The sequence below is a fragment of the Gracilinanus agilis genome, chromosome 5 (assembly GCF_016433145.1).
Source record: "Gracilinanus agilis isolate LMUSP501 chromosome 5, AgileGrace, whole genome shotgun sequence".
NCBI classification, from domain to species: Eukaryota; Metazoa; Chordata; class Mammalia; order Didelphimorphia; family Didelphidae; genus Gracilinanus; species Gracilinanus agilis.
In genome coordinates, this window is record NC_058134.1 from 275,176,451 (window position 1) to 275,198,967 (window position 22,517).

Consider the following 22,517-nt stretch of genomic DNA (forward strand, 5'->3'; position numbering starts at 1 on the left):
TGGAGGGGATGTGGCAAAATTGGGACATTAATGCATTGCTGGTGGAGCTGTGAACTGATCCAGCCATTCTGGCTGGCAATTTGGAATCATGCTCAAAGGGCTATAAAAGAATGCCTGCCCTTTGATCCAGCCATACCATTGCTGGGTTTGTACCCCAAAGAGATCATAGATAAACAGACTTGTACGAAAATATTCATAGCTGCGCTTTTTGTGGTGGCAACAAATTGGAAAAGGAGGGAATGTCCTTCAATTGGGGAATGGCTGAACAAACTGTGGTATATGCGGGTGATGGAATACTATTGTGCTAAAAGGAATAATAAACTGGAGAAGTTCCAGGCGAACTGGAGAGACCTCCGGGAACTGATGCAGAGCGAAAGGAGCAGAGCCAGAAGAACTCTATACACAGAGACTGACATTCTGTGGTAAAATCGAATGTAATGGACCTCTGTACCAGCAGCAATACAATGACCCAGGACAATTCTGAGGGATTTATGGTAAAGATGCTACCCACATTCAGAGGAGGGACTGCAGGAGAGGAAACATATAGGAAAAACAACTGCATGAACGCATGGGTCGGGGTGGACATGATTGAGGGTGTAGACTCGAAACTACCACACCAATGCAACTACCAACAATTTGGAAATTGGTCTTGATCAAGGACACATGACAAAACTAGTGGAAATGCGCATGGGTAGGGGGGGTGCGGGGGGGGGGGTTGAAGGGGAAAGGAGGAGCATGAATCATGTAACCATGTTAAAAATGAATATTAATTAAAAAAAAAACACCTACCATGGTAGGTAACTAGGTATTATCATTAAATCTTGCCTTTCAAAGTCTCTATTGCATTCCATTTATTTTGGAGAAGGAAATGAAATCGCCTTTTATTAAACCCTTGGGCTGAACTATTTACTGGCAAGGCCATATGGTTTTCCAAAGAGACTGAGCTCTAAAAGCAAAAGAAGGGTTTATTGGTATTTTCTCGCTGCCTATTCCAAGTTTTAGAATAAACTCATTAGTGTTGAATCTGATGTTTGATGGGTCCCTTAGCACCATCTGATTGGACATGGGGGGTGTCAGAGGTCAGGTTTTGCTCGGGACCTCCTCTCAGCAGGATTTCCTTGGGTTCTATGGACAGAGATAGCATTGGAGCTGCTATTTTGTTGAACCAGCCAAACATTTTGAAGGGGTTGGCCAGGACTGGGATGACAGAAGCCTGTTATGGGAAGGCTTTGCTTGACTTTCTTAATTAATTTTTTTTTCAATTAACAAACATTGTTTTTCTCTCCCTCCTACTTCCTTTCCTCTTGTGGGGGAGGGGGGGTTGAGGGGGAAGCTCAAGCCTTTATAATATCCTGCTTGGCTTTAATGCTTTGGGGAATTTCAGACTAATACATAGGCATCTCAGAAAACTGTAAGACCAACCGAGAATGCCATTGGAACTCCTTCTCTCCCTGCCTTTCATCCCAAAATACAAACCCTGCAACCCAGGAACTGAGGACAATCTGTGTACTGGCCAGGAGCTGCATTCTTCAAGATTCCATTTCTTGGGCTAGGATAGTAAACAGCTGCAGGAAGAAGCTGCTTTTGCACATATAAAGTTCTATGGGGCAGCTCCCCAAAGAACGCATTACCCGCTTTCCAGCATTTTATAAAAATGAGTTGTGATGCAGACACAGGATGAGCAGTCAGCCCCAGCAGCCCATGGCACAGCCAGTTCTTGGAATCACCCCATTTCCCTTCAGAAACTAGAGGGAGATTCCCCCACTTTAAATCTATTCAGAAAAAAATGAAGAGATTCCTTCTGCACTCCTCCAACTGTATTTCTACAGTGTTAGCAGATAGGGGTAACTCTTTATGTGCAGGTGGATTCAACCCATTACTTCTCTACTTTCTGTTCTTTATCCTATCTTTTTAAAAAACCTAATTTGTGCTATCCAAAAAGCCATCCTGAGCCTAATACAGATTGGACAGGAATGTGCGCTAAAGCGGTGGTGGTGGTGGTGGTGGTAATAAGTAGTAGTAGTAGTAGTTGTTGTTGTTGTTGTTGTTGTTGTTTTAGCAAAAATAAAATTAGCTTTTTTTTTTCAATTAACAAGCATTTATGCGCTCGCGCTCTCTCTCTCTCTCTCTCTCTCTCTCACACACACACACACACACACACACAAATAAAACCCTTATTAACAAATATACAGAGTCAGAACAAATTCCCACGTGGGCTATGTCCAAAAATGTCTCAGCATATTTAATCTGAGTCCTCTCTGTCAGGAGATGCTTAACATGAAGTCCTTCAGAATTATGCTGGGTCATTGCATAGATTTTAAGTCTCTTAAATTTGTTCATTTTTACAGTGTTGTTATAGTATAAATCTTCTGATTCTGCTCACTTCACTCTGCATCAGTTCGTACAAATCTTCCCAGGTTTCTCTGAAACCATTTAGTATTATTCTTTTACATTCCTATACCTTAATCTAACCTCTGTATAGTGCTTTCAAGGTTGCAAAGTGTTTTACAAACATTATGCACTTGATTCTCATAGGATTTCTATGAAGCCAACATTATTATTATTGTTATTATTATCATCATCATCATCATCATCCCTTTTACAGATAAGGAAACTGAGGCTGAAAGCTTAAATGACCTGCCCAGGGAAACATAGCTGGTAATTGTCTAAGGCAGGATTCCTTCTGCCCTGTGAGTTGGGAGTATTTCATTTTTGTCATCGTACTCCTAGCACTTAACACTGTGCCTGGCACAAAGGAGATGCTTGATAAATTGATTGATGGTAGTTGATTGATGTTAAGACTAGTTGGTATTTCCAGTGGGAAATAGTCCGTCTTCATAGGTATTCAAAGGCTTTTATCCATTAAAGTTTAGGAAAGAGCCGTTTTGTGTCTATTCAAAGGATTCCTGGTCAGTGCTGCTGGTTCTAACTTATCCCCACTTTTTTGTGGGGGAGGGTGAAGGCAGGGCTGGCAAGAAGAGGTGTTGACTCTCCCCATCAGCCAGTCTCCTCAGCGCAGCTCCTTAACCTGACTCACAGTCATACATCTGGCTGTTCTCCCTTTCTGCTCCTCTGTGACCTCTCCTCCTTCCACACCCTGCCTGCCTCCTCCTGACTCCCAGAGCTCAGGGAAGGCTCTCAGCCAAGTCCATTCCCGCCTCAGCAGCTATTCCATTCTGCAAGGCTTTGCTGATCAATATTGAAAACTTCAGCCTGAGAAGAAAAATATTCTTCAAATACAGAAGTTGCATTCCGGGCAGACTCCTCATTAGGAGAGAGGAGATACTTTAAAACGACTTCAGCAGTTCTCTGATGCTGTCCTGACAGCTGAATCTGAAATCCACCGCATTAGTGAATAAACGCAGTCCATAATGGACCCACAACTGCTATTCATCTACAACTTCCAGAAACCACCTCCTCCCTCTCCCACCCCCATCACACTCAGTGCCAGACTCAGCAGCTGAGTCTATGCTCCTCTCCTAGTATATGGCTCAATTGTTTTCCCATTCCTTTTCTTGATCTGCTCACATTTCTGTGACTGCCATACATTTTCGTGTGGTTTCATATTTTATTATTTAATTGGCCAGAGGGGGAAAAAATAGACTTCACTTCTGGCCACGTTGGGGGCTTTTTTATTCCCTGAATCTCAACACCCCAAGCAAAAAAGCCCTTTTGTTTTATTACCTGTAGAAAAATCTGCCTTTTTCCTTCTCATCTACTGAGGTAGCAGTTGTAAAAAGAAGAGATTTCTTGTTCTGCCCAAGTCCTAATCTTTTCCATTTTAAGCACTTTGAAAGCCTCCTTAATGGATCCGTTTATAATTTAGAAAGTTCCACATAATAGTTCGAGGATTGGGACAGGGAACTTCTCCATCTATGGATATCTGGGGATAGAAAGAAAAGATGGAGAAACGAAGGGATGATTAAAGAGCAAAAAGTGAGAGGCATCTCTTCTGACTTTAAGCACTTTAATTGCCTCGGTTTTCAGCATCTTTATTAACTGGGTACCACTTCCCTATATGGATGTTGTATCACACAGTGGGCAAGGACTGTCTTTAGGTTGTATGTGTATATTTTGTATCTCTAATCTTGCACGTGGCAGGTACACAATAAATTTCTGTCAAGTTCAGTCAAATGGCAGTGCAATTTAGAGCATCCTTGAGCATAACTAAGTGACCATAGGCACGTAAACTTCAGCAATTGTATTAATGAGCAACAACAGATGATGGTAGTGGAGAGAAGAGGAGGGGAGAGCATCTCTACAGACCTCAGTATTCAACATGGCATCTTGCCATGACTAGCAAAACCTTGGAACATTCGATGAGCCTGGGAGATGGCCTGCCCATCAAGCTATTGGGTTGGGTCTCCAACGCTGGCTTAGGGTCTCTACCAAGGACTTTCTTGGACGTTGTTTCTTACTCAAGATCTCTTCACTGAATGTCATACAGGTGGCCTGAACTACATACACACTAGGAAACTGTTTTGGGCTGTTGTCGTGCCCCCACCATTGTTTATTTTCTTAAAAAAGTAAGACCTGGACCCATTCCCTCCCCCTTTCTTCTTAGATCCCTCTGTTAAGGAAAGGCTTTTGACTTGAGAGGCATTATACTGATGACTGTCTTGAAGCACGTATGGGGTGATTCATGTCCTTTAGAGACTAGTCTTATGAAGAGAGATCTTACAGGTTTTCCCAGTATGCTTCACCAGAATTCTCTCAATGGGAAATGCCTTCCATTCCCACCCCACACGATTACTCAACATGGAAATGGGACAATATTTTCAAAAAGCAATCGACAGGCTTTCAGCGTAGGATTCTGTCTTACCTTTCAGGATTCAGGGTCTAAAGAACATACCTCTGAGGGTACAGGATTAGAAAGTAAAGAGAAAAAACTGCAGAGGGAGTCAGAAATTATATTAAGTAACTCTCATACTTTTTAATGTATTTAGAAAGTTAATTTTTATTTGCATAAAGAGCCAAGTTCAAACGGTTTGGGAAATATTTCATTTTCATCATAGAGGCAAAAATGCTTTTTTGTTTTGTTTTGTTTTCCTAAACAAAATGCTTTGGGTCCATCATTAGGCATCTGTTACAGAATTTTACAGAAAAGGGGAATTAAATCCCCGGGGCTGGAAAACTATAGGTCAATGAGCTTAACTTCAAATCCTCACAGAATTCTCGAGCAAACTTATTAATCAAGAGTTCTCACCCTTTTTTATGGCATGGACCCCACACCCTCCCTTGGCAGTCTGTGGTATCCTATAGATCCCTACTCTGAATAACATTTTAAAATGCATAAAAGAAAACACGTAGGATTACAAAAGAAACCAATTATATTAAAAGACAGCAAAATAGTTTGAAAACCAGCTCCAGGACCCAAGTTAAGAACCTTGGATAATTTAAATAAATAGTGAAAAGGAACATGTAGTGAAAACCACTGGGGCTTTGTTGGTAACAAACCATACCAAGCTAGCCTCATTTGCTTTTTGAACAGTTACTAAAGTGGTAAATCAGGGGAATGTCATAGACATAGCTGACTTCCATTTTAGGAAAGAATTTAACAGATGTGCTCCTCTCGGGAATGGGAGGAAGATGTGCCTGACAGTCAAAGTTACTTGGATCCTGCATTGGTTGAATTTCCATGGCCCAAAAGGAGTTCCTAGTTCATGTCATCTTAGAAGGAAGTCTCTAGGACAGTGGCCTGGGGAACTGACCTTTTTCTTGTGCCCTTAGATGTTTTTTATTGATGATTTAGTGTGCTAATTGGATTTGCAGATAATGTAAAGCTGAGAGGAGTAGCTAAAATAGTGAGTGACAGTCAGGGTTCCAATAGACCCTAGTTTATCAGACTAAACATAATATGATGAAATTTAATAAGCAGAAGTTCCTCTGATAATCTTTTTTTTAACCCTTACCTTCCATCTTGGAATCAATACTGTATATAGTTTTAAGGCAGAAGAGCAATAAGGGCTGGGCAGTGGGGGATCACAAAGCTAGGAAGTGTCTGAAGCCAGTTTCAACCCAAGACCTTCAGTTTCTAGCCCTGGCTTTTAATCCATTGAGGCACCTCACTGTCCCTGAAGACGTTTTTTTCTAAACACAAATATAAATTGGAAGAGGTGTGGCAAAACCACTTGATTGCCAGGAATAGGTCTAGCAGTGAGATGAGGCAGCTGGAAAACTGTGTGGTCCTAGGACTGTGGTAACCGCCAAGGTGATCTGTGCTGGTCCAACTACATTCAGTGACAAGTTTTTATGAGGTACCTACCCTGTGCCTGACACTGTGCTAGGTGTGAGGGAGAGGTTACATTTTGTGCTTCCAAAATATCATACTCAGTTCTAGGCACCACATTTCCAGAAGTGCCTGGGGGGACAAACCTCAAGATTTGGCCATATGAAGATTAGCTGAAGAAACAAGGGATGTTAGCCTGAAGAAGAGATAGGAGATGAGGGAAGTATCAAGTATCAAGTATTTAAGTATCAAGAAAGAAGTTCCAGTGCTTCTGCTTGGTTCTGCTTGGCCCCAAAAGGCAGAACTAAAAGCTATTGGTAGAAGATCCCAAGATACTATCTTTGATAAGAGTCTACAGAAAATCTAAGATTTATAGGGAATTAAAACAATGATGTAAGACCAATTACCATTCACCAATGATTAAAAGCCATAAACAAAAAAACCTCAGAAGAATGACTAGCTATTAACAACTATAAGGGCAGCGAGGTGACTCAGTAGACATCCAATGAGATCTGGGGTTCAAATCTGGCCTCACATACTTCCTAGCTGTGTGACCCTGGGCAAGTCACTAAACCCCCATTGCCTAGCCCTTACCACTCTTCTGGCTTGGAACAAATACTTAGTATTAATTCTAGATGGAAGAAGGATTTTTGTTTTTTTTTCTTTTTTCTTTTTTCTTTTTTTAATATTCCAAATAGATGTTAGATAGCATTGTTGAGCTTTTAAATTTAGAATTTATTTTCAGCACAATCAGGCCAAGTGGTAATGCTTTTCAGAGTTCTAAAAAAGGAGATAAAGAATCCCACCACTAAAGTTAGAGCCCAATGGGTGCTGCATCACCCTAGAGGCAGTGACACTAAACGAATTTAAATGAAGGGGGGCAGAGTCACCACTGGAAATGATCAACATCATTCCTGGGTAAATTTTGGTAAACTTTCTTAAGTCGTTTTTAAACCTGCTTTAGAACCTTTCAGGTCAGTTAGTTTAGGTTGTTTCATCCTTGCAGCCTGTGAACTACCAAAAAAGTTATTTCTTTTTCTCTTTGGGGGAAGGCAGAAGGGTATTAAAAAAAACTGTGAGCCCCTTTCTTGTACTTCTGCTCATTTAAAATTGAGTTTCCTCAAGGAAGATTAGATCTGGCCATCTGCAAAGGTAAAGTCTATCAGTTGGTGGTGAATTCGGAACATTCCCAATTACAAGGATTCTGATCAGTTCCCCGCCTCTCCTACTCATTACTAAGGCAGGAGTTCTTAACCTCAGGTCCATACACTTGGTTTTAAAGAATATTTTGGTGACTAAATTTCAATGTGATTGGTTTCCTTTGTAATTCTCTGTATTTTCTTTGCTCTGTTCTAAGGCATTCCGAGAAGGTGGCTTCTCTAGATTGCTAACAGGGTACCACAATACAAAAGTATTTAAAACCCCCTGCACTGAGGAGATGCCAAGACACTTGTCATCTCTGAATGGCTAACTAACAGCAGATGTATTAATTGAGCCATGAAACTAAGCACTGGCCCATGGGCCCAGACCCAGGAAAGAAACTGCCCAGCCTTGAACCAATCTGGCAGAAGGCTGAAAAGAGTCTCCTGGGTCTCTGTTTGGTATTGCTTTGCGTTCAATTCAATTCAATTATGTGGGAATCAAGTGACTTTAGAAGCAGGCTGGATAAGAGTATAGTTGCGAGGGAGGGGTGATAAATGTGGATTGGGCCCAGGCTCAGGGTTGCATATTCCCCAGAATTTCCATGGTCCTGATGGTATTTGTACAGTTACACAGCTGTCTTTCCCTGTGCCTCCCTTTTGACCCCCACGTCCTGGCAGCTGTCAAGTCTCCTGCCTTCCTCTTACACCCTCTATATCTTGTGTGTCCAGTTTTGTGATGGGGGACCTCCCTGAAGGCAGGAGACCATATTTTTCCTTTCTTGTGATTCCTGCCTCCTCCTCCTCCTCCTTACTTAGTACAGTGCCTGGCACATAGTAATTGCTTTTCTTTTTCTTTTTAAATTTAAATTTAAATTTTTAAATTAAATTTTATATTAAATTTAAATTATTTTACATTTTATATTAAATTTAAATTATCTTAAATTTAATTTTTTTTAAATGCCCTTTTACTGACTGTTGTTCCTATTTCCCCCTGCCCAGGTATACACTGGCAGCTCAAGACCTGGTCATGCGAGCTCGGGGTGTGCTGAAGGACAGAGGCTGGCGGATATCCAACGACCGGCTAGGCTCGGGAGATGACATTTCTGTCTATGTCATTCCTTTAATACACGGGAACAAACTCTCATGAGACTCCTAATGGCCCAGGGGACTGGAAGGGTGTTGGAAGAGAGAGATGGTATGTCTCTTTGAGGAAGGGAAATGCCAAAGTCAGTTCCAATTGGTGTCCTCCATTCTCAATCCATGCCAGATGGATGAGGAGTTTGCTGTTACCTAGGCAGAGCTCTACCAATGCCTCTATCCTACAGTGCTTCAAGGTACCCCTTGGGTTCCACCTTCTCCTATATTCATGGGACTTGGGCACTCAGCAAGAGCTAAAAAGACTTCTCTCATGCATCAGGTTTCTCTTGCCTCCTTTTATAGTTCACCTAAGTTGAGGTCTACCCATTTGGGGCCACTTGAGTATTTATTTTGTTCCAGAGTAGTTGGAGCAAGCATTTTCAGGTATAACCCAACTCAAAGGTATTCAGCCAGTCCGGTTGCCAGCTTCCCTAAGAATCGAGGAAGATGCACGCTGGACAGTCACTGAAAGTGAATGCTGGATTGGACAGTGGAAGTCCTCCTTCCAGTCAGCCTGGTGCTTGTTGCTGGCAAAGCTTACAAGACATGGGTGTTTTCTATGGTGGTTTGGTTTTATTTGGGGACCTGGGGTTTGGGGGAGGTGTCTTTTGCATTCCTTGAATCCCATCTTCCTTATCCACAGAGCAGGGCTGGGATGTTGCAGCTCCTTGCTGAGGAATGCATTTTCCAAAGGCAGCCCAAGGCAGTCCCTGTAGCATCACACCCACAACCGCCCAAGCAGCCATCTGGAACAGGGTCCTGGATGACAGAGCACTCTTGTTGTGTAACAGTGAGTGCTGTCCTGGATCTTGTTCTCTTTCCAGATTGATTGTTTTCACCAAAATCTGTGCAGTCCCTTGGACCTTTCTGGTGCCCGCTGTCCTCCTCATCGGTCCTTCTTTTGGGGGTCCAAGGGGTCTCTGTGGGAGCAGGGATTTCCATTCATCGAATGGCCGCCTCCCTCCCTCCTCCTAAATCACCTGTTTAAAGGATCACCATGTCTAAGGAGACCTATTTGAAGCAGTGTTTAGGAGCCCCGGGTGTCTGGGAAATTTTTAGCATTGGCCTTTTATCCATATCTTTTACAATATTCCAGGTCACGTCCTTCCCCAATACACACCGAAAACAAACCAAGATACCCGGACAGCAACGGAGGGGCAACCATCTCCTGCTCCACTTGTTCCCATCTGGTCTCACTTACTGCTTCATCCTCCCTCCCTGGCATCTCTTTGTCTCTAGATCCGATTCCATAGTTCTTACTCATGCATCCAAACTCCCCACTTTCATAACTCTAATCCCTCCTGGTCAAAAAAAAATTTTTTTTGAGAGAGGTGAGATTCAAAATGAAGTGAATATCTTTTCTGACTACTGTGTAAATGACAAAGTTTTGTGGGTCCCGGGATGAGGCAGGAAATGGGGTCCACCAGCTCCATCTCCTCCGTGAGCTTCAGATGCTTGGGGAGTCTTCACCAAGCACTTTCCATAATGAAAAGCATTTCTGTAGGCCAGTGAAAGAGAAGAAGGGAGTTGGTGTAATTCTAAAAAATGCCAGCTAGCCAGTTCCACGTTTCACACATATTTGAATTCCTTCCCCAAAGGAAAAGAGGGCCAGCATTTCCACCAGGCTGCCACGTCTTTGGCATTCCTGGAGGTGTTCGGATTTTCTTAGGATTGGCCTAGAGCCTTCCCAACTCAGGAACTATTCCATGATATGTAAACTAGTAGCCTGCCAAGTGGCATTTCAGTACTAAGGAGCTCACCAGGTATTTACCCCCAAACCCTGACTGCAAAGAATTTCTGCACTACTTTGTCCACCTAGGTCTGCCCGTGTGAGGGAGGCCCCCTCCCACTTCCTTCCTCCGTAGATCAATGCACCCCTATGTCTGATGTTCTACTGCAGAGACGGGGAGCTGGAAAGGCAGGTAGAGGGAAGCTTTTACTTCTGTGGTTCCTGTGTTAGCTTCATGTGATGCCACAGACTAGGAAATGCAGATGTTGTACAAGCTGGAGATGCTAAAGAGGCCGTTTGTTGCCTTTCTTTGTCTTGCCCTCCTCATTTCCTTCAGGCTAATACAAATGGGACGAATGGTGATGCAGGGGTGTCTGCTGGGGTTTTGGGGCTGTGTGATCCAAAAGAGCTGGTCCCCCCCCCAAACTCCCTCTACCACCTCCTCGTTTCCCCCTTGGAGGCCCAAACCCTCTTCTCTTATGGATGTCCTTTTATGTCATGAGACACCCCAGCCAGATGTCATGGCTGAGTGACTCAGCACCCAGTTCACCTCTTCAAAGCTAGAGAACTGCAGGAGTAGCCTAGTGTAGAGCCTCGCTGCTGGATCTCAGGCGACCCCCCCCCCCAGATGCCCACTTCTGCCAGCCTTGAGCATTTGTTTCCACTGGTTGTCACTGAAGAATATGGCATCCAGAAGTGCCATTCACAAGCCATAGGAAAAACAAGACCCATCTAGTGAAGAGGCTAATCTCATTCTTCACTATTCCCTGGCACGGGGCATTTTCAGGTTTAGGAAGTTGAGCCGTTAGGTGGAGGCAGGAGAAAAGGCAGTGATGAGGTCCTGGTCCTGCATTGGGAGAGATAAGTGAGACTGCACTGATGGGGAATCAATCGAGAGTGACAAAAATGACTTGTTAGTGCTCCAGGTTCGAAATCACTCTGTGAACTGAGTTTGATAAAGTATTTGCCTTTTTCCCCCAGACCAGGGGAAAGGTCCCTTCATCCTAGGGCATTAGCCCTGTCTAGATAATGTGCTGGCCATCAGAGGACTTCCTGGTAAGCCCCAAAGGCAGGGCATTCCAAATTCACTGGATGAACTATTTATTTATATGCCACCACATCTTGTGGATCTGACTCTGAGCCAAATCTACTGGTAGTTGTCCCAGAGGAAGTCTTGCTTTTCATTTCCCAATTAAGTTATTCTAATTATCCTGGGTGTTGCGTTCTTTTTGTCTTGTGGTGTTTGGTTTTTTAAGTGAATCCCTCCCACCCCTCCCTCAAGTTACCCCTTTCTCTTATTAAAGATAGCACTCTCCCTTTCCCAGCCTCTACAAGCCCTCTATTTTGTTTTTCATTTTAAAAAAGGGTACTGCTCCAAGGGAAACTGCTCACCACCCCATCCTTCCACTCCAGATTTAGGTTTTAAGACCCTTCTGCACAATTGACATGGGGATATTAGATCAGCCACGCTTTGCACTCTTATCACAGCTAGGGTGAATCTTGACCAAAGGCTGGCCTGAGAGGGATGAGCCTGGGTGCTCATGAGTAACAAGAGGAAGAGCAGAGTCATGGTCTGCCATTTTGTGAGCATGAGCTGGGCTGACGGGTAGGAGACTGGATAACACGAAAGTCCTTTCTGACATTAACAGGAAAATGGGCACCTAAGCTTTCTACACTAATTCTGCTCCAATCCCCAGCCTAGGAATCTTGGAGTCGTATTTCTTTTTGGAGTCTTAACATCAGCTCTCCCCACTGAAGCCCCTTTTCCTTCCCTTCGCACCCTTCATTTCTTGGGCCAGGCTTTGGCATTGACATTGGAAAGGGATATCGAGGATTTGGTTTCAGATCCTGGAATGCTCTAAGAAAGGGTCTGTTTTGATAATAGGATCCAGCCTCTCAAGGTTTCTCCTAGGACTGTGCCCCAACCTATCCCCTTTATACAATCACACTAATTATAAATTGGGGAAAGGGTTTTTCATCACCTGGTAAATATCCTTTCCTCCAAGGGCCCAAGCAGCTTCTGTACTTTATCAAGAGATAAAGCCTTAATGGGATTTTCTTTCTTTTTTCCAACAAGCAGACCCTTTTAGGATAGTAAGGGAGACAGAAAGAGAAAGAGAGAACAGTGAATTTATCATAAACAAAGAAGAGTCAGGCTGACCACCACCAACACACACACACACACACACACACTTTTAAAAATAGAAAAGACCTTATAAGGGCCACTGGACAGAGTTCTACACTGGAAACTTGGAGTACAAAAGACTGGAGGTGTTGCTGAAGCCGAGAGGCTTCCCCCTGGCCTTCCACGTGGGTTTGCAGCCCTGCAAAGATTGGCCAATCTCCTAACAAATTGGCCTTGGCAAGGTTGGGCTGATGATGTGGCCCATGGATAGACACGGAGATAGCTGAAGAACATAGAATATGTAGGCAGCCCAACCCAAACGAAGGCTAAGTCCAGACTGGAATGCCAACCTCAATGGCTTGGTGGTCTCACCCCACTCCTATACTCATGTGTAAATAGCTTTACGGTTTTTTTTTCCTTTGTCTTAGATGAAGATGTGTTTCTGTAGCTACCACGTAGACAGTGACCAAATGAAACTGTATATGTGCTGCCATTTTCTCCCGGTGATGTACTTGAAGGATGAGGAGCCAAAGCCTCCAATCTTTTTATCCTTCCATGAGTAATGGTGTTTGTTAATGTCCGTTTGGGGTGTTGTTTTGTTTGTTGTTTTTTAGGGCTTTTTCCTATTCCCTAATTTTGCTTCCATTTTCTTTGTTTCTGTTGGGGTTCAAGCTGGCCTGCAGCAGAAATCATATTTTCAAGACTGTGATCATTTGTTTTTTTCCCACAAGGACCCTGTATGTTGAAGAGGGGAAAGAATCTGTCAGAAGATGGATTTCAGAACAATACGCTTTTCTGATTTTTTCAACTGTGTTGACTTTTGTAAGCCACTCCCTTTCCCCCCAACCCAAACAAAAACTGTTTAGGATTTATTGTATGTGTTTTGAAAACTTAAGTGCAATGCCTTGAGGGAGAAGCTAAGGAGAAATGTATATGTTCATTGACATTTTAAAATAAAAGATTATATATATGTACATAGGACACCTTCATTCAGGCTGAATTTTTTTTTGTCTCTGACCATCGTGCTTACAGTGGGACCTTGGGCAAATCACCTCTCTAGGCCTTGATTTCCTAATCTCTAAAATAAGGGGGAAAGAGTGGGCTAGGGAATGAAGTCTGTGATCCCCAATTAAGGGTCACAGCTACAGAGCTGGAAGGAATCTTTAAGGTCTAGCCCAACGGGATAAGTTATCTCTCCGTGCCAAGAACATGGTACACATTTTAACACTCCCTCCAAATGCATGGAATATAGAAAAGTGATTTTAAAAGGATGATGAAACCAGTAGCTTTACAACTGACCAGAAATTGGAATGTGGTGGCTTAAGAATCAGAGGACTTGCATTCAAATTATTCCTCTATTGCTCCCTTTAAGCCTGTAGAGAAATAACACAAGTGCTCAGTGATGCTGGTAACTTTAAAAATATACAACTAGAAGCCAAATATTGTGACTGGAATAATGCGTAGATAAACATCACTGACTAAGAGGCATTCTCGGGTAAGAGAGGGAGTTGTCCATTCTTGCCTATGATATAGAACAGAAAAGAGCCAAGATCTTGAGTGAGTTAGTGACTCCCTCGTGGGCTTAAGTGCATAAAATATGCTCATGTGGAAAGAAGACTGGAACGTTACCAGGTCGGGGAGGCAAGGGGGAAGTACCTTCGATCTGAAATAAGACTGCTCAGGGAATGCTGGTTCCATTTAGCTCTAGAAGTCCAACTCCAGGAAGCTAAGAGAACTGAGAAAATACTAACAATTTGATTAATAGTCTGGAAGGTGAGGTTGACAAAGATTGCCAAGAAATTGCTGAATCTTTATCTGATCATTTACTTAGGAAAAGCAAGGTTGGGAGGATATTACAGATGACCTATCACCAAAAAAAGAGATTGGGGGAGAAGAAAAGAAAGAAAATAATCCTTAGAGAAAACAGGTTTGTGGGGTTTTATATAGCAATTATAGTTTTGTTTTTGTTTTCTCCCCTCCCCCACCCCCAAAAAAAAGAATCTCAGATTTTTCCATTGTTCTGGTGACAAGAGAGTTGTTGGACAATTTTCTTGCAAACTTAACTTGTGTGGTTGGCATAAAATAATTAAAATTAGTAGTAGAGGAAAATTATTTTGGGAAAGTACACCTGTACAGTAATTAGAACTTTTTCTGTAGCCTATAGCAACTAGGAGAAATGTAGGCTAATGGAGCTCATTTCAGAAGAGGGATAGGTAGAGTGGTGTATAGTGGGGAAGGCTATGGATTTGAAGTCAGAAAACTTGGTTTCAAATCCTTGGGAAAATCACCTCTCTGGACTTTGGTTTCCTGTTTTCTAAAATATAAGGAGGAAGAATGGTACTCAGTGATCTGATTCTATGTCCTATGGTTACCAATTTAGCATCTTAGAACTAGTAGCAATCTTACCATATCCAACCCACTCATTTTACAGATGAAGAAACTGAGGCCCAGGGAGTAATTGAGGAAGGATTTGAATGTAAGTCCTCTGATTCTAAAGCCACCACATTCCAATTTCTGTTAAGTTGTAAGCAAGGATTCTCATCCACACATAAAAGCAACACATCTTAGTGAGTAGAATACTGGGAGACCTGGTTTCAGACCCCGCCATATCTGGTGTTATTGTTAGGTGATCTTGAGAAAGTCAACTTAATCTCGAGGCCTCTTTTCCTCATCCATAAAATGGAAGTGAAAGCACAGTGTTGTTGGGACCAAAATAAGTTGACTTTTACAAAGAACCTCTTTGGCCTCAGTTGCCTCATCTAAAAAAAAAAGAGGGTTGGACTGGATGATGAACCCTGAAGTCCCTTCTGGTTCTAAACTATAAAGCAATTTATGGTGCCACCTAAGATGTCAGCCATCACTTTTTGCCCCTTCATAACACTTCTCAGATAATTCTGGGAGAACACACATAAGCCCACCACCACTACCATCAAATGAGTTTTGTGAAATGCTGCTTCTCTGGACAATGAAAAGAAAGGAATTCAAGTTGAAGCTTGAGAGCTGACTTTTCTGCTAGCTCGACTTAACTCTCCCTGTGACCTAATACAAGTCACTTCTCAAAGTCCCCATTCTCCCACCTACAGAACGAAGGCACTGGACCAGATTCTAGCTGCGAATCTATGAAATTATTCCCTTGTTAGGGTAAGTGCTCGTAAAGATTATATCTAAACTGATACTTTTATTAGATGTTTCCAAAGGTAACTTGTTTGTTGTTGTGATTACTTCTCTATAAATCTGTCTTATTAATACTCAGTATTATTCCAATACTTATCAATACTCAATATTATTCCAATAGGCTTGACCACGGGGATTTCCTAACTACTCTGAGGGGACATTTTATTGCGAAGGTGGTGAAAGCTCAAGGGTGTCAGAAATGGGTTTTAAGCCAAATAAACCCATCAACTGGATTTTATTTAACACTAAAGACTGAGAATCCTTCCATGCCAGTGATGCAAAAAGAATCACAAAATAGGGGAACCAAGTCGGAAGCACTATGCCATTGTCCAGACCTTACCAGACATGTGGCGCCCAAGTACCCATTGCAACATCCTCTCCTCCCATCTTTAAAAATGCATGCTTACCCACACTTCACATTTATTGCCATCTCAGTCTCTTCCATTAACTAAATGACAACCCAAAGAGTGAATTAGATATCTTAGCAATTAGTCTGCCTTTTTTAATTGCTTTTCCGTAATTAGAATCCTAGAGAGAGAAAAAAACAACTCCTGTTTGCTCAATACATCTCACTGCTGTCAGCTCAGACTGTGTCTTCCATCAGCCAAGCTTCTTTATTGATTCAGCTTAGGCTACCTCCTTTGAATGAGGCTCAGAGGTGGAAAGGGGAAGGCTGGAGTTAGCCTGGAGGCACTGAATGAGCAGGTTTCTTGGCCCAAGGTGGATATAGCATACCTGTGAATATTGCATGGTCCTGGAGCAGCCCAACAAAGCTGGCCTTGGTGGAGGGAACACAATCATGAGTGTTTCCTTTATAGTACAGAAGAGTGAACTAGCAGGATCAGCAGAAACTTGCCTAAATAAGTGGTGTTACTAAAGAATAATTTCCAGGAGAAAGGGAAGATCATTAGAGACTCCTGTGAAAGGGGGAACCTATGTCATGGCTGCTGAAATCCCCCAGATGAGTCGCTCTGTGGCAGCTGTCATTTAGGGAAACCTATTTGATTCCTGGGATTCACATACTCTACCGTGCCACATTTTCCCCTCCAAACCTGACTTTTACCAAGTCTCGGTATCATTTATCTATAATTCACAATTAAAGTTCACAAAATTGTTTTCCTCTCAATGATCCTGTAAGGTCATTGTGGTCATAAAGAACTATAAGGTTGACTCATTAGTCACCAGTGGGCAGTAGCTCCCCACACCAAAAATAAAAGCTAATAATGATATTTAAAGTACATGTAGATACCTCACCCTATGTGATTCTGTTTTTTAAAGGCATTCTCTTCAGTGGGTTTTTGTGCTTTTTTTTAACCAATTGGCCTATTCTATTTTTTTAAGGTGTTATTTTCTTCCTTTTTTGTGCCTTTTCCAGGCTGTGAAGTCTTTCCTCATAATTTTCCTGCATTACTCTAATTTATTTTCCCAATTTTTCTCCTACCTCTCTTATGAAATCATTTTTGATCTCCAGGAATTTCTTTTTCAGCTTGAGACCTCACATTTTACTTTGAGGCTTTGGATGCAACAGGATTGAGTTTATTGTCTCCTTCTGAGTTTGTTTTGGTCCTCCCTATCATCAAAATAACTTATTATATTGAGTTTCTTTTTTTTGTTGTGTTCCAGCCTTTCAGCTTAAAAAACTGTTAATGTTGGGCTCTTGTGGCAAAGGGGACACTGTCCCGTACTCCAGATTCTTTGAGCAGCAGCTTTCAGAGCTAGCTCTGGGATCTTTAAGTTTTTAGTTCTTCCGAAGTGGTATGATCTAAGATGTGTATTTTTATACTCTTTTAGTTTGTGCTCTGATGTGAGTAACCACAAGTGATCTTTTCCATCCCAGAATTGTGACCTGGGTCCCCTGGGGCTACAAGCACTGGTGTACTAGTGCTCTTCCTCACCCTTGAACCACAACCCAAAACTGCGAATCAGAACTGTGACCTGCATTTGCATGTGGGCAATGCAACAAAGCCCTACACCCAGATCCAGCAAAAAGACCCCTTCCTACCAGTTGTCCAACTCCCCTTAGTGGTCTGGAGAGCTTTGCTGCTGATTCAGCCACCTGCAAAGCCTGTGCTGGCTTGCCAAGATGGGTCCTACCTTAGCATGCTGGTATGGGATCCATTCCCATCCCAGTGCCATACTGTTTCTGCAGACTAAGTTGTCTTTGGATAAAAGATTGTTTCACCCCATCCTTCTATGGGTTCTACCAATCCAGAATTCTTTTGTTTTGAATTGTCTGCCACTCCAGAATTGTTTTGAGGCATTATATAAAAGTTGTATGAAGGGCAATTTGGGAGAGAATAGGTGGGTCCCTGTCCCTTTTCTGCCACTTTGGCTTTGGCCCCCTCCTCCATTTGATTCTCAGAATCATTTTACAGATGAGAAAACTGAAGCTTTATAAGGTGAAATGACTTGCCTTAAAGTGGGATGTGAACCCACTTTACTCCTGACTCCCAAGTCCATTGCTCTTTCCATGCTGTAGGTCATGGTTCCACATCCACAGCATGGGAAAGCTTCTCCCAGTGGAATGGGCAGATATGAGAATGATTTGTTCCACTGGCCATGAAGAGAGCTGAAGCAGGCACTGTGGAGCTCCTAGCAGTTGGCTAGACATTGACAATGCCAAGGTCATCCACTGCATCCCAGGCCATTACCAGTAGGACTGACTTGTGTCTTGCCATTGGCCCTAGATGACTGTGGAAGTCAGAGAGAGGCTAATGACTACGCACTTCTGCTCAAGTCACTCTCAGTCAAATTCAGTTCACTCACAAGTCAAGACGTCACCCTAATGTTCCAAGGACAAGCATTGAGTCCCACCCACTCCATACTGGGATGACCAGATCCTAGGTAGAGTATTACATCTAATGATGGACCCAGCATTTCAGGAAGAAGCACAGAGCAAAGGGAACAGGATGGTAAAGGGCCTCAGACCCATACTCTATCAGGATTGATTGGTGCAGTTACTAGAAAAGGGAAGGTGATCGAAGACGATGCACATGATGTGAGGGCTATCATCTTCAACTCTCTGCAAGGTTGTTATTTAGGAGTGAAACTTGTTTGAGCCTGGAGAGAAAAATAAACAAGGAAAGACTAGATAGAGCAAGAGAGAAACTTCCCTAGAATGAGAGCTGACTCAGAAGGTAGTGGGGCTGAATTAAGAAGTAACATGTTTCAGAATATTAGAGGACTTCAGACAGAAGCTGGATAACTGTCAGTTGGGATGTTCTAGAATAGATCATCACCTTTTATGGGTCTTGGACTCCTTTGGGGGTCTGGTGATACTAGTGAACTTCTGCTCAGAAACAGGTTTTTATTTTTTTTTATAAAACTGTAAGTAATTTTTTACTTTATTTTATGTACAAAAAATCAATAATTTCAGATTTTTAAATACATAAAATATATTTGAGTATAAAGGAAGCCAATCAAGTCAAATACAACTATCAATTTTAAAAAGGAAGTTCACAGACGCGGGATTTCCTGATAAGGCACAAGTCGGACAGGTTGATCTTGGACATCCCTTTGCAATCATCCTAATTGTAAAAGATCCAAAACAAAGGGACAAGAGAACAGTGAAGAAATGATAGAAATGCATCTCTCTTTGTTTGGTAGTGTGGACATGATTTGGGATTTCCAAAAGGCTGTGACAATGGAGTGCCAAGTCCTGTTAGGTCCCAGCAAACCAGAAGAGCTTTGAGTACAAACCTGTACAAAAAAAAAAAGGACTAGCCTATGTTTGCCAGGGTTCAAGCCCAAGTTGTTCAGAGGGCAGTTCATTTTTAAGCAATTAAAGAAGACCAACTACCAACTACCAATATTCCATTCCTTATCTTTGGTAGCTAAGTGATTAGGGCCCTGGACTTGGATCCAGGAAGTGAATAGAGCACTGGACTTGTAAATCAGGAAGAACTGAATTTAAATTCTGCTGCAGATGCTGACTTATGTGATCAAGTCATCCTCAGCCTCAGTTTCCTTATTTGTAAAATGTATTTACTAATAGCACCTACCTCACAGGATTGTTGTGAGGATAAAATGATTAATAAATGATTATTTCCTTTTGTGTCTTCTTCCCTTCCCTACTCCTATCCTTGTGAGTGAAGATGAAGAAAATCATGAAACCATGCTAGCTGGGTTCACATCAAATCAGCTAGGTCCTATCCAGTCATAAGGCAATTGTTTTATACCTACCTGGACGACTCACTGTCTCACTGACAACAGCAGCTTTTCCAGATCTTCCTGTCCCTCCTGGAGTCTCTCATAGCTCCCTCTTCTCTCCACACACAGGCAGAAAACCTTGCCTTAGAAAGCTCTAAGGCTATTGCTGAGAGCTCCTTTCCTCCCTATCACATATCACATCATTCAGTTACCTTTCATTACTGTCACCTCCTTTGCCCATCTCCCATGAGGAGGTGCCATTCTCCCTGCCAAAGTGGACCCCTTCTTCACGCACAAATGATTCCATTCCACTACTTTCTCCAGCAGATTGACTCCTCTTGTCATCCCACTAACACTAGTCTTCAATCTCTCCCTATCTATTGGTTTCTTCTCTACTAACTACAAATAACCCACGTCTCCCCCCACACCAAAAAGTTTGATCCTTCAGTCCCATATTTCTCCTCCCCTTTGTGGCTAAATTCATTGAAAAGGGCATCTACTGACATTTGTATAACCCAGTGGAAGTGCTTATTGGATCCAGGAGTGGGGAGGGAAGAGGGGATGGAAAGAAAATGAAATAAGGAAACATGGAAAAAATATTAAAAAAAGAAAAGTCATCTACGATCAATGCCTCTGTTTCCTTTTCTCTCGTTCTCTGCTCAACTCTACATCTCATCATTCAACTGAAACTGCTCTCTAGTTAACAATAATCTTTTAATTGCCAGTTCTAATGGCCTTTTCTCATTACTTGCCATTCTTGAATCTCTGCAGCCCAGCCCTGGTCAGGCACCCTCTTCTCCTTGATACTTCCTTCTCCCTAGGTTTCTGTGACTGCCCTACACTGGTTCTCATCTTAACTGTTTGGCCGCTCAGTCTCGAGTGTGAAATCTTCACCTGTTGTCCATCTGGGGCTTCACAAGTGTCCATCTGGGGCTCTCTTCACTTCCCCCTTTATACTATTTCACTAGGTGATCTCATCTGCCCCCTTGGACTCAAATGCCATGTCTGTATATATGATTCTCACTCAGATCTGCTCATCCAGCCAGAACCTCTCTCCTAACTCCTGAACTTACATCTCAACTGCCTAGTGGATGACTCCAAATGGATATTCCATTGACATCTTAGACTCAACTGTACAAAACTGAACTCATTCGCTATATCCACCCAAACTCTTCCAAATTTTGCTGCTGCTATCAAGGTCATCAGCATTCTTCCAGTCACCCGGGCTTTCACCTGGGTGTCATCATTCACTCTTCACTCCCTCTCCATCCCCACCCCCATATCCAAATCTTACCAAGGCTTGCCAATTTTTCTTTCATAATATCTCTTGCATATACTCCCTTCTCTGACACTGCAGGTCTGTAGGATCTCACAACTGAACTGTACATGTAACCGGCTCGTTGGTCTCTGTGCCTCAACCATTTAGCTGTCAAATGAATCTTCCTAAAGAATGGGTCTCACCATGTCTGATACACACTCTCACCAGGACTGTGCAATTAGAATTTTGTACCCCAGGACTACATTTCCCAGAACCCCACTTTCGTCCTCACATTACATTCTTACATTTTGGAGATAAGTTTGTGTAGCTCTGCCCTTCTCTCTTCTCCCCCAAACATGGGAGGGAAAAACTGCTCTTTACTCAGTTTCCTTACACTTTTCCTCTACTTCAAGTGACTATTAATAAAACTTATAAAAATGTAATACTTGGAGTTATTGGATATTAATTTTAATCTTACATTTCTCAAATTCCAATGGCTCCCTGCCACCTCCAGCATCAAAGCCATTCATCACCTGGACCCCCTTCTACCTTTCCAATCTTCTGACACCTCACCCCACCCCACCCCTCTGATTCTGCCACACTGGCTTCTTTGCTGTCCCTCAACCAAAATACTACATGTCTGGAGTCCAAACATTTTGGTCAACTGTCCCACACACCTGGAATTCTTTTTCCATCTCTACCTAGGTTGGACAAAGTTCTGACCTGGAATCAGGAAGAATGAAATTCAAATCTGGTCTCATGTGTTAGCTGCATGACCCTGGACTAGTCATTTTACCCCTCCCTGTTTGCCTCAGTTTCTTCATCTATAAAATTGGGATAATAATAGCACCTATTGCCCAGGGTGGTTATAAAGAGAAAATGAAAGAATAATTGTTTAGCACAATGCCTGGCACATAATAAACACTGTGTAAATGTTAACTAGTGGTGGTGGTGGTGTTACCTTCTGGCTTCCTTCAAGCCTTTTCAGATACCCCTTTAATGCTAGTGTATAAACCTTTGTTAGTTTTCCCTAAACTGCTCCATTTGTACATTTGTATTCAGGTTATCTCTCCCATTAAACTGTAAGTTCCTTGAGAGCAGGGATTGACTTTTGCCTGTCTTTGTATTCCCAGTACTTAGTATAGTGGCCAGTCCACAGCAGATGCCCAAAGAATGCTTGTTAACTGACATCCGGGGACAAATATTCCCAAAGTTCTATTTCCTCCAACAGAAAAGTAGGCAGGGCAAACTGGTTAGAAGGAGACTGCTCTTGGGGGCAGATGGGTGGCTCAGTGGATTGAGAGCCAGTTTTAGAGAAGAGGGATCCCAGGTTCAAATGTGACCTCAGACAGCTGTGTGACCTTGAACAAGTCACTTAACCCCCATTACCTAGCCCTTACTGCTCTTCTGCCTTGGAACCAATACATAGTACTGACTCTGAGACAGAAGGTAAAAAGACTCCTCTTAACCTTTGTCTGTCTGTCTGTCTTTCTGTCTCTGATTCTCTGCCTCTGTCATCTCTCTCTCTCTCTCCCCCTTCCTCTTCTCTCCCCCTCCCCATCTCTCTCTCTTTC

General features: G+C 42.6%; 1 protein-coding gene across 1 annotated transcript in view; it reads left to right on the top strand.

The window, feature by feature from the left end:
• The window catches only part of PPM1H (protein phosphatase, Mg2+/Mn2+ dependent 1H), a 119,248-nt gene extending 110,695 nt beyond the window's left edge, over positions 1–8,553 (top strand). The window contains exon 9 of the mRNA XM_044679213.1: positions 8,371–8,553. Coding sequence (XP_044535148.1) covers positions 8,371–8,518 — 148 coding nt within the window. The 3' untranslated portion in view covers positions 8,519–8,553. The remainder of the gene's footprint in view (positions 1–8,370) is intronic.
• Positions 8,554–22,517: the final 13,964 nt, after the last annotated feature.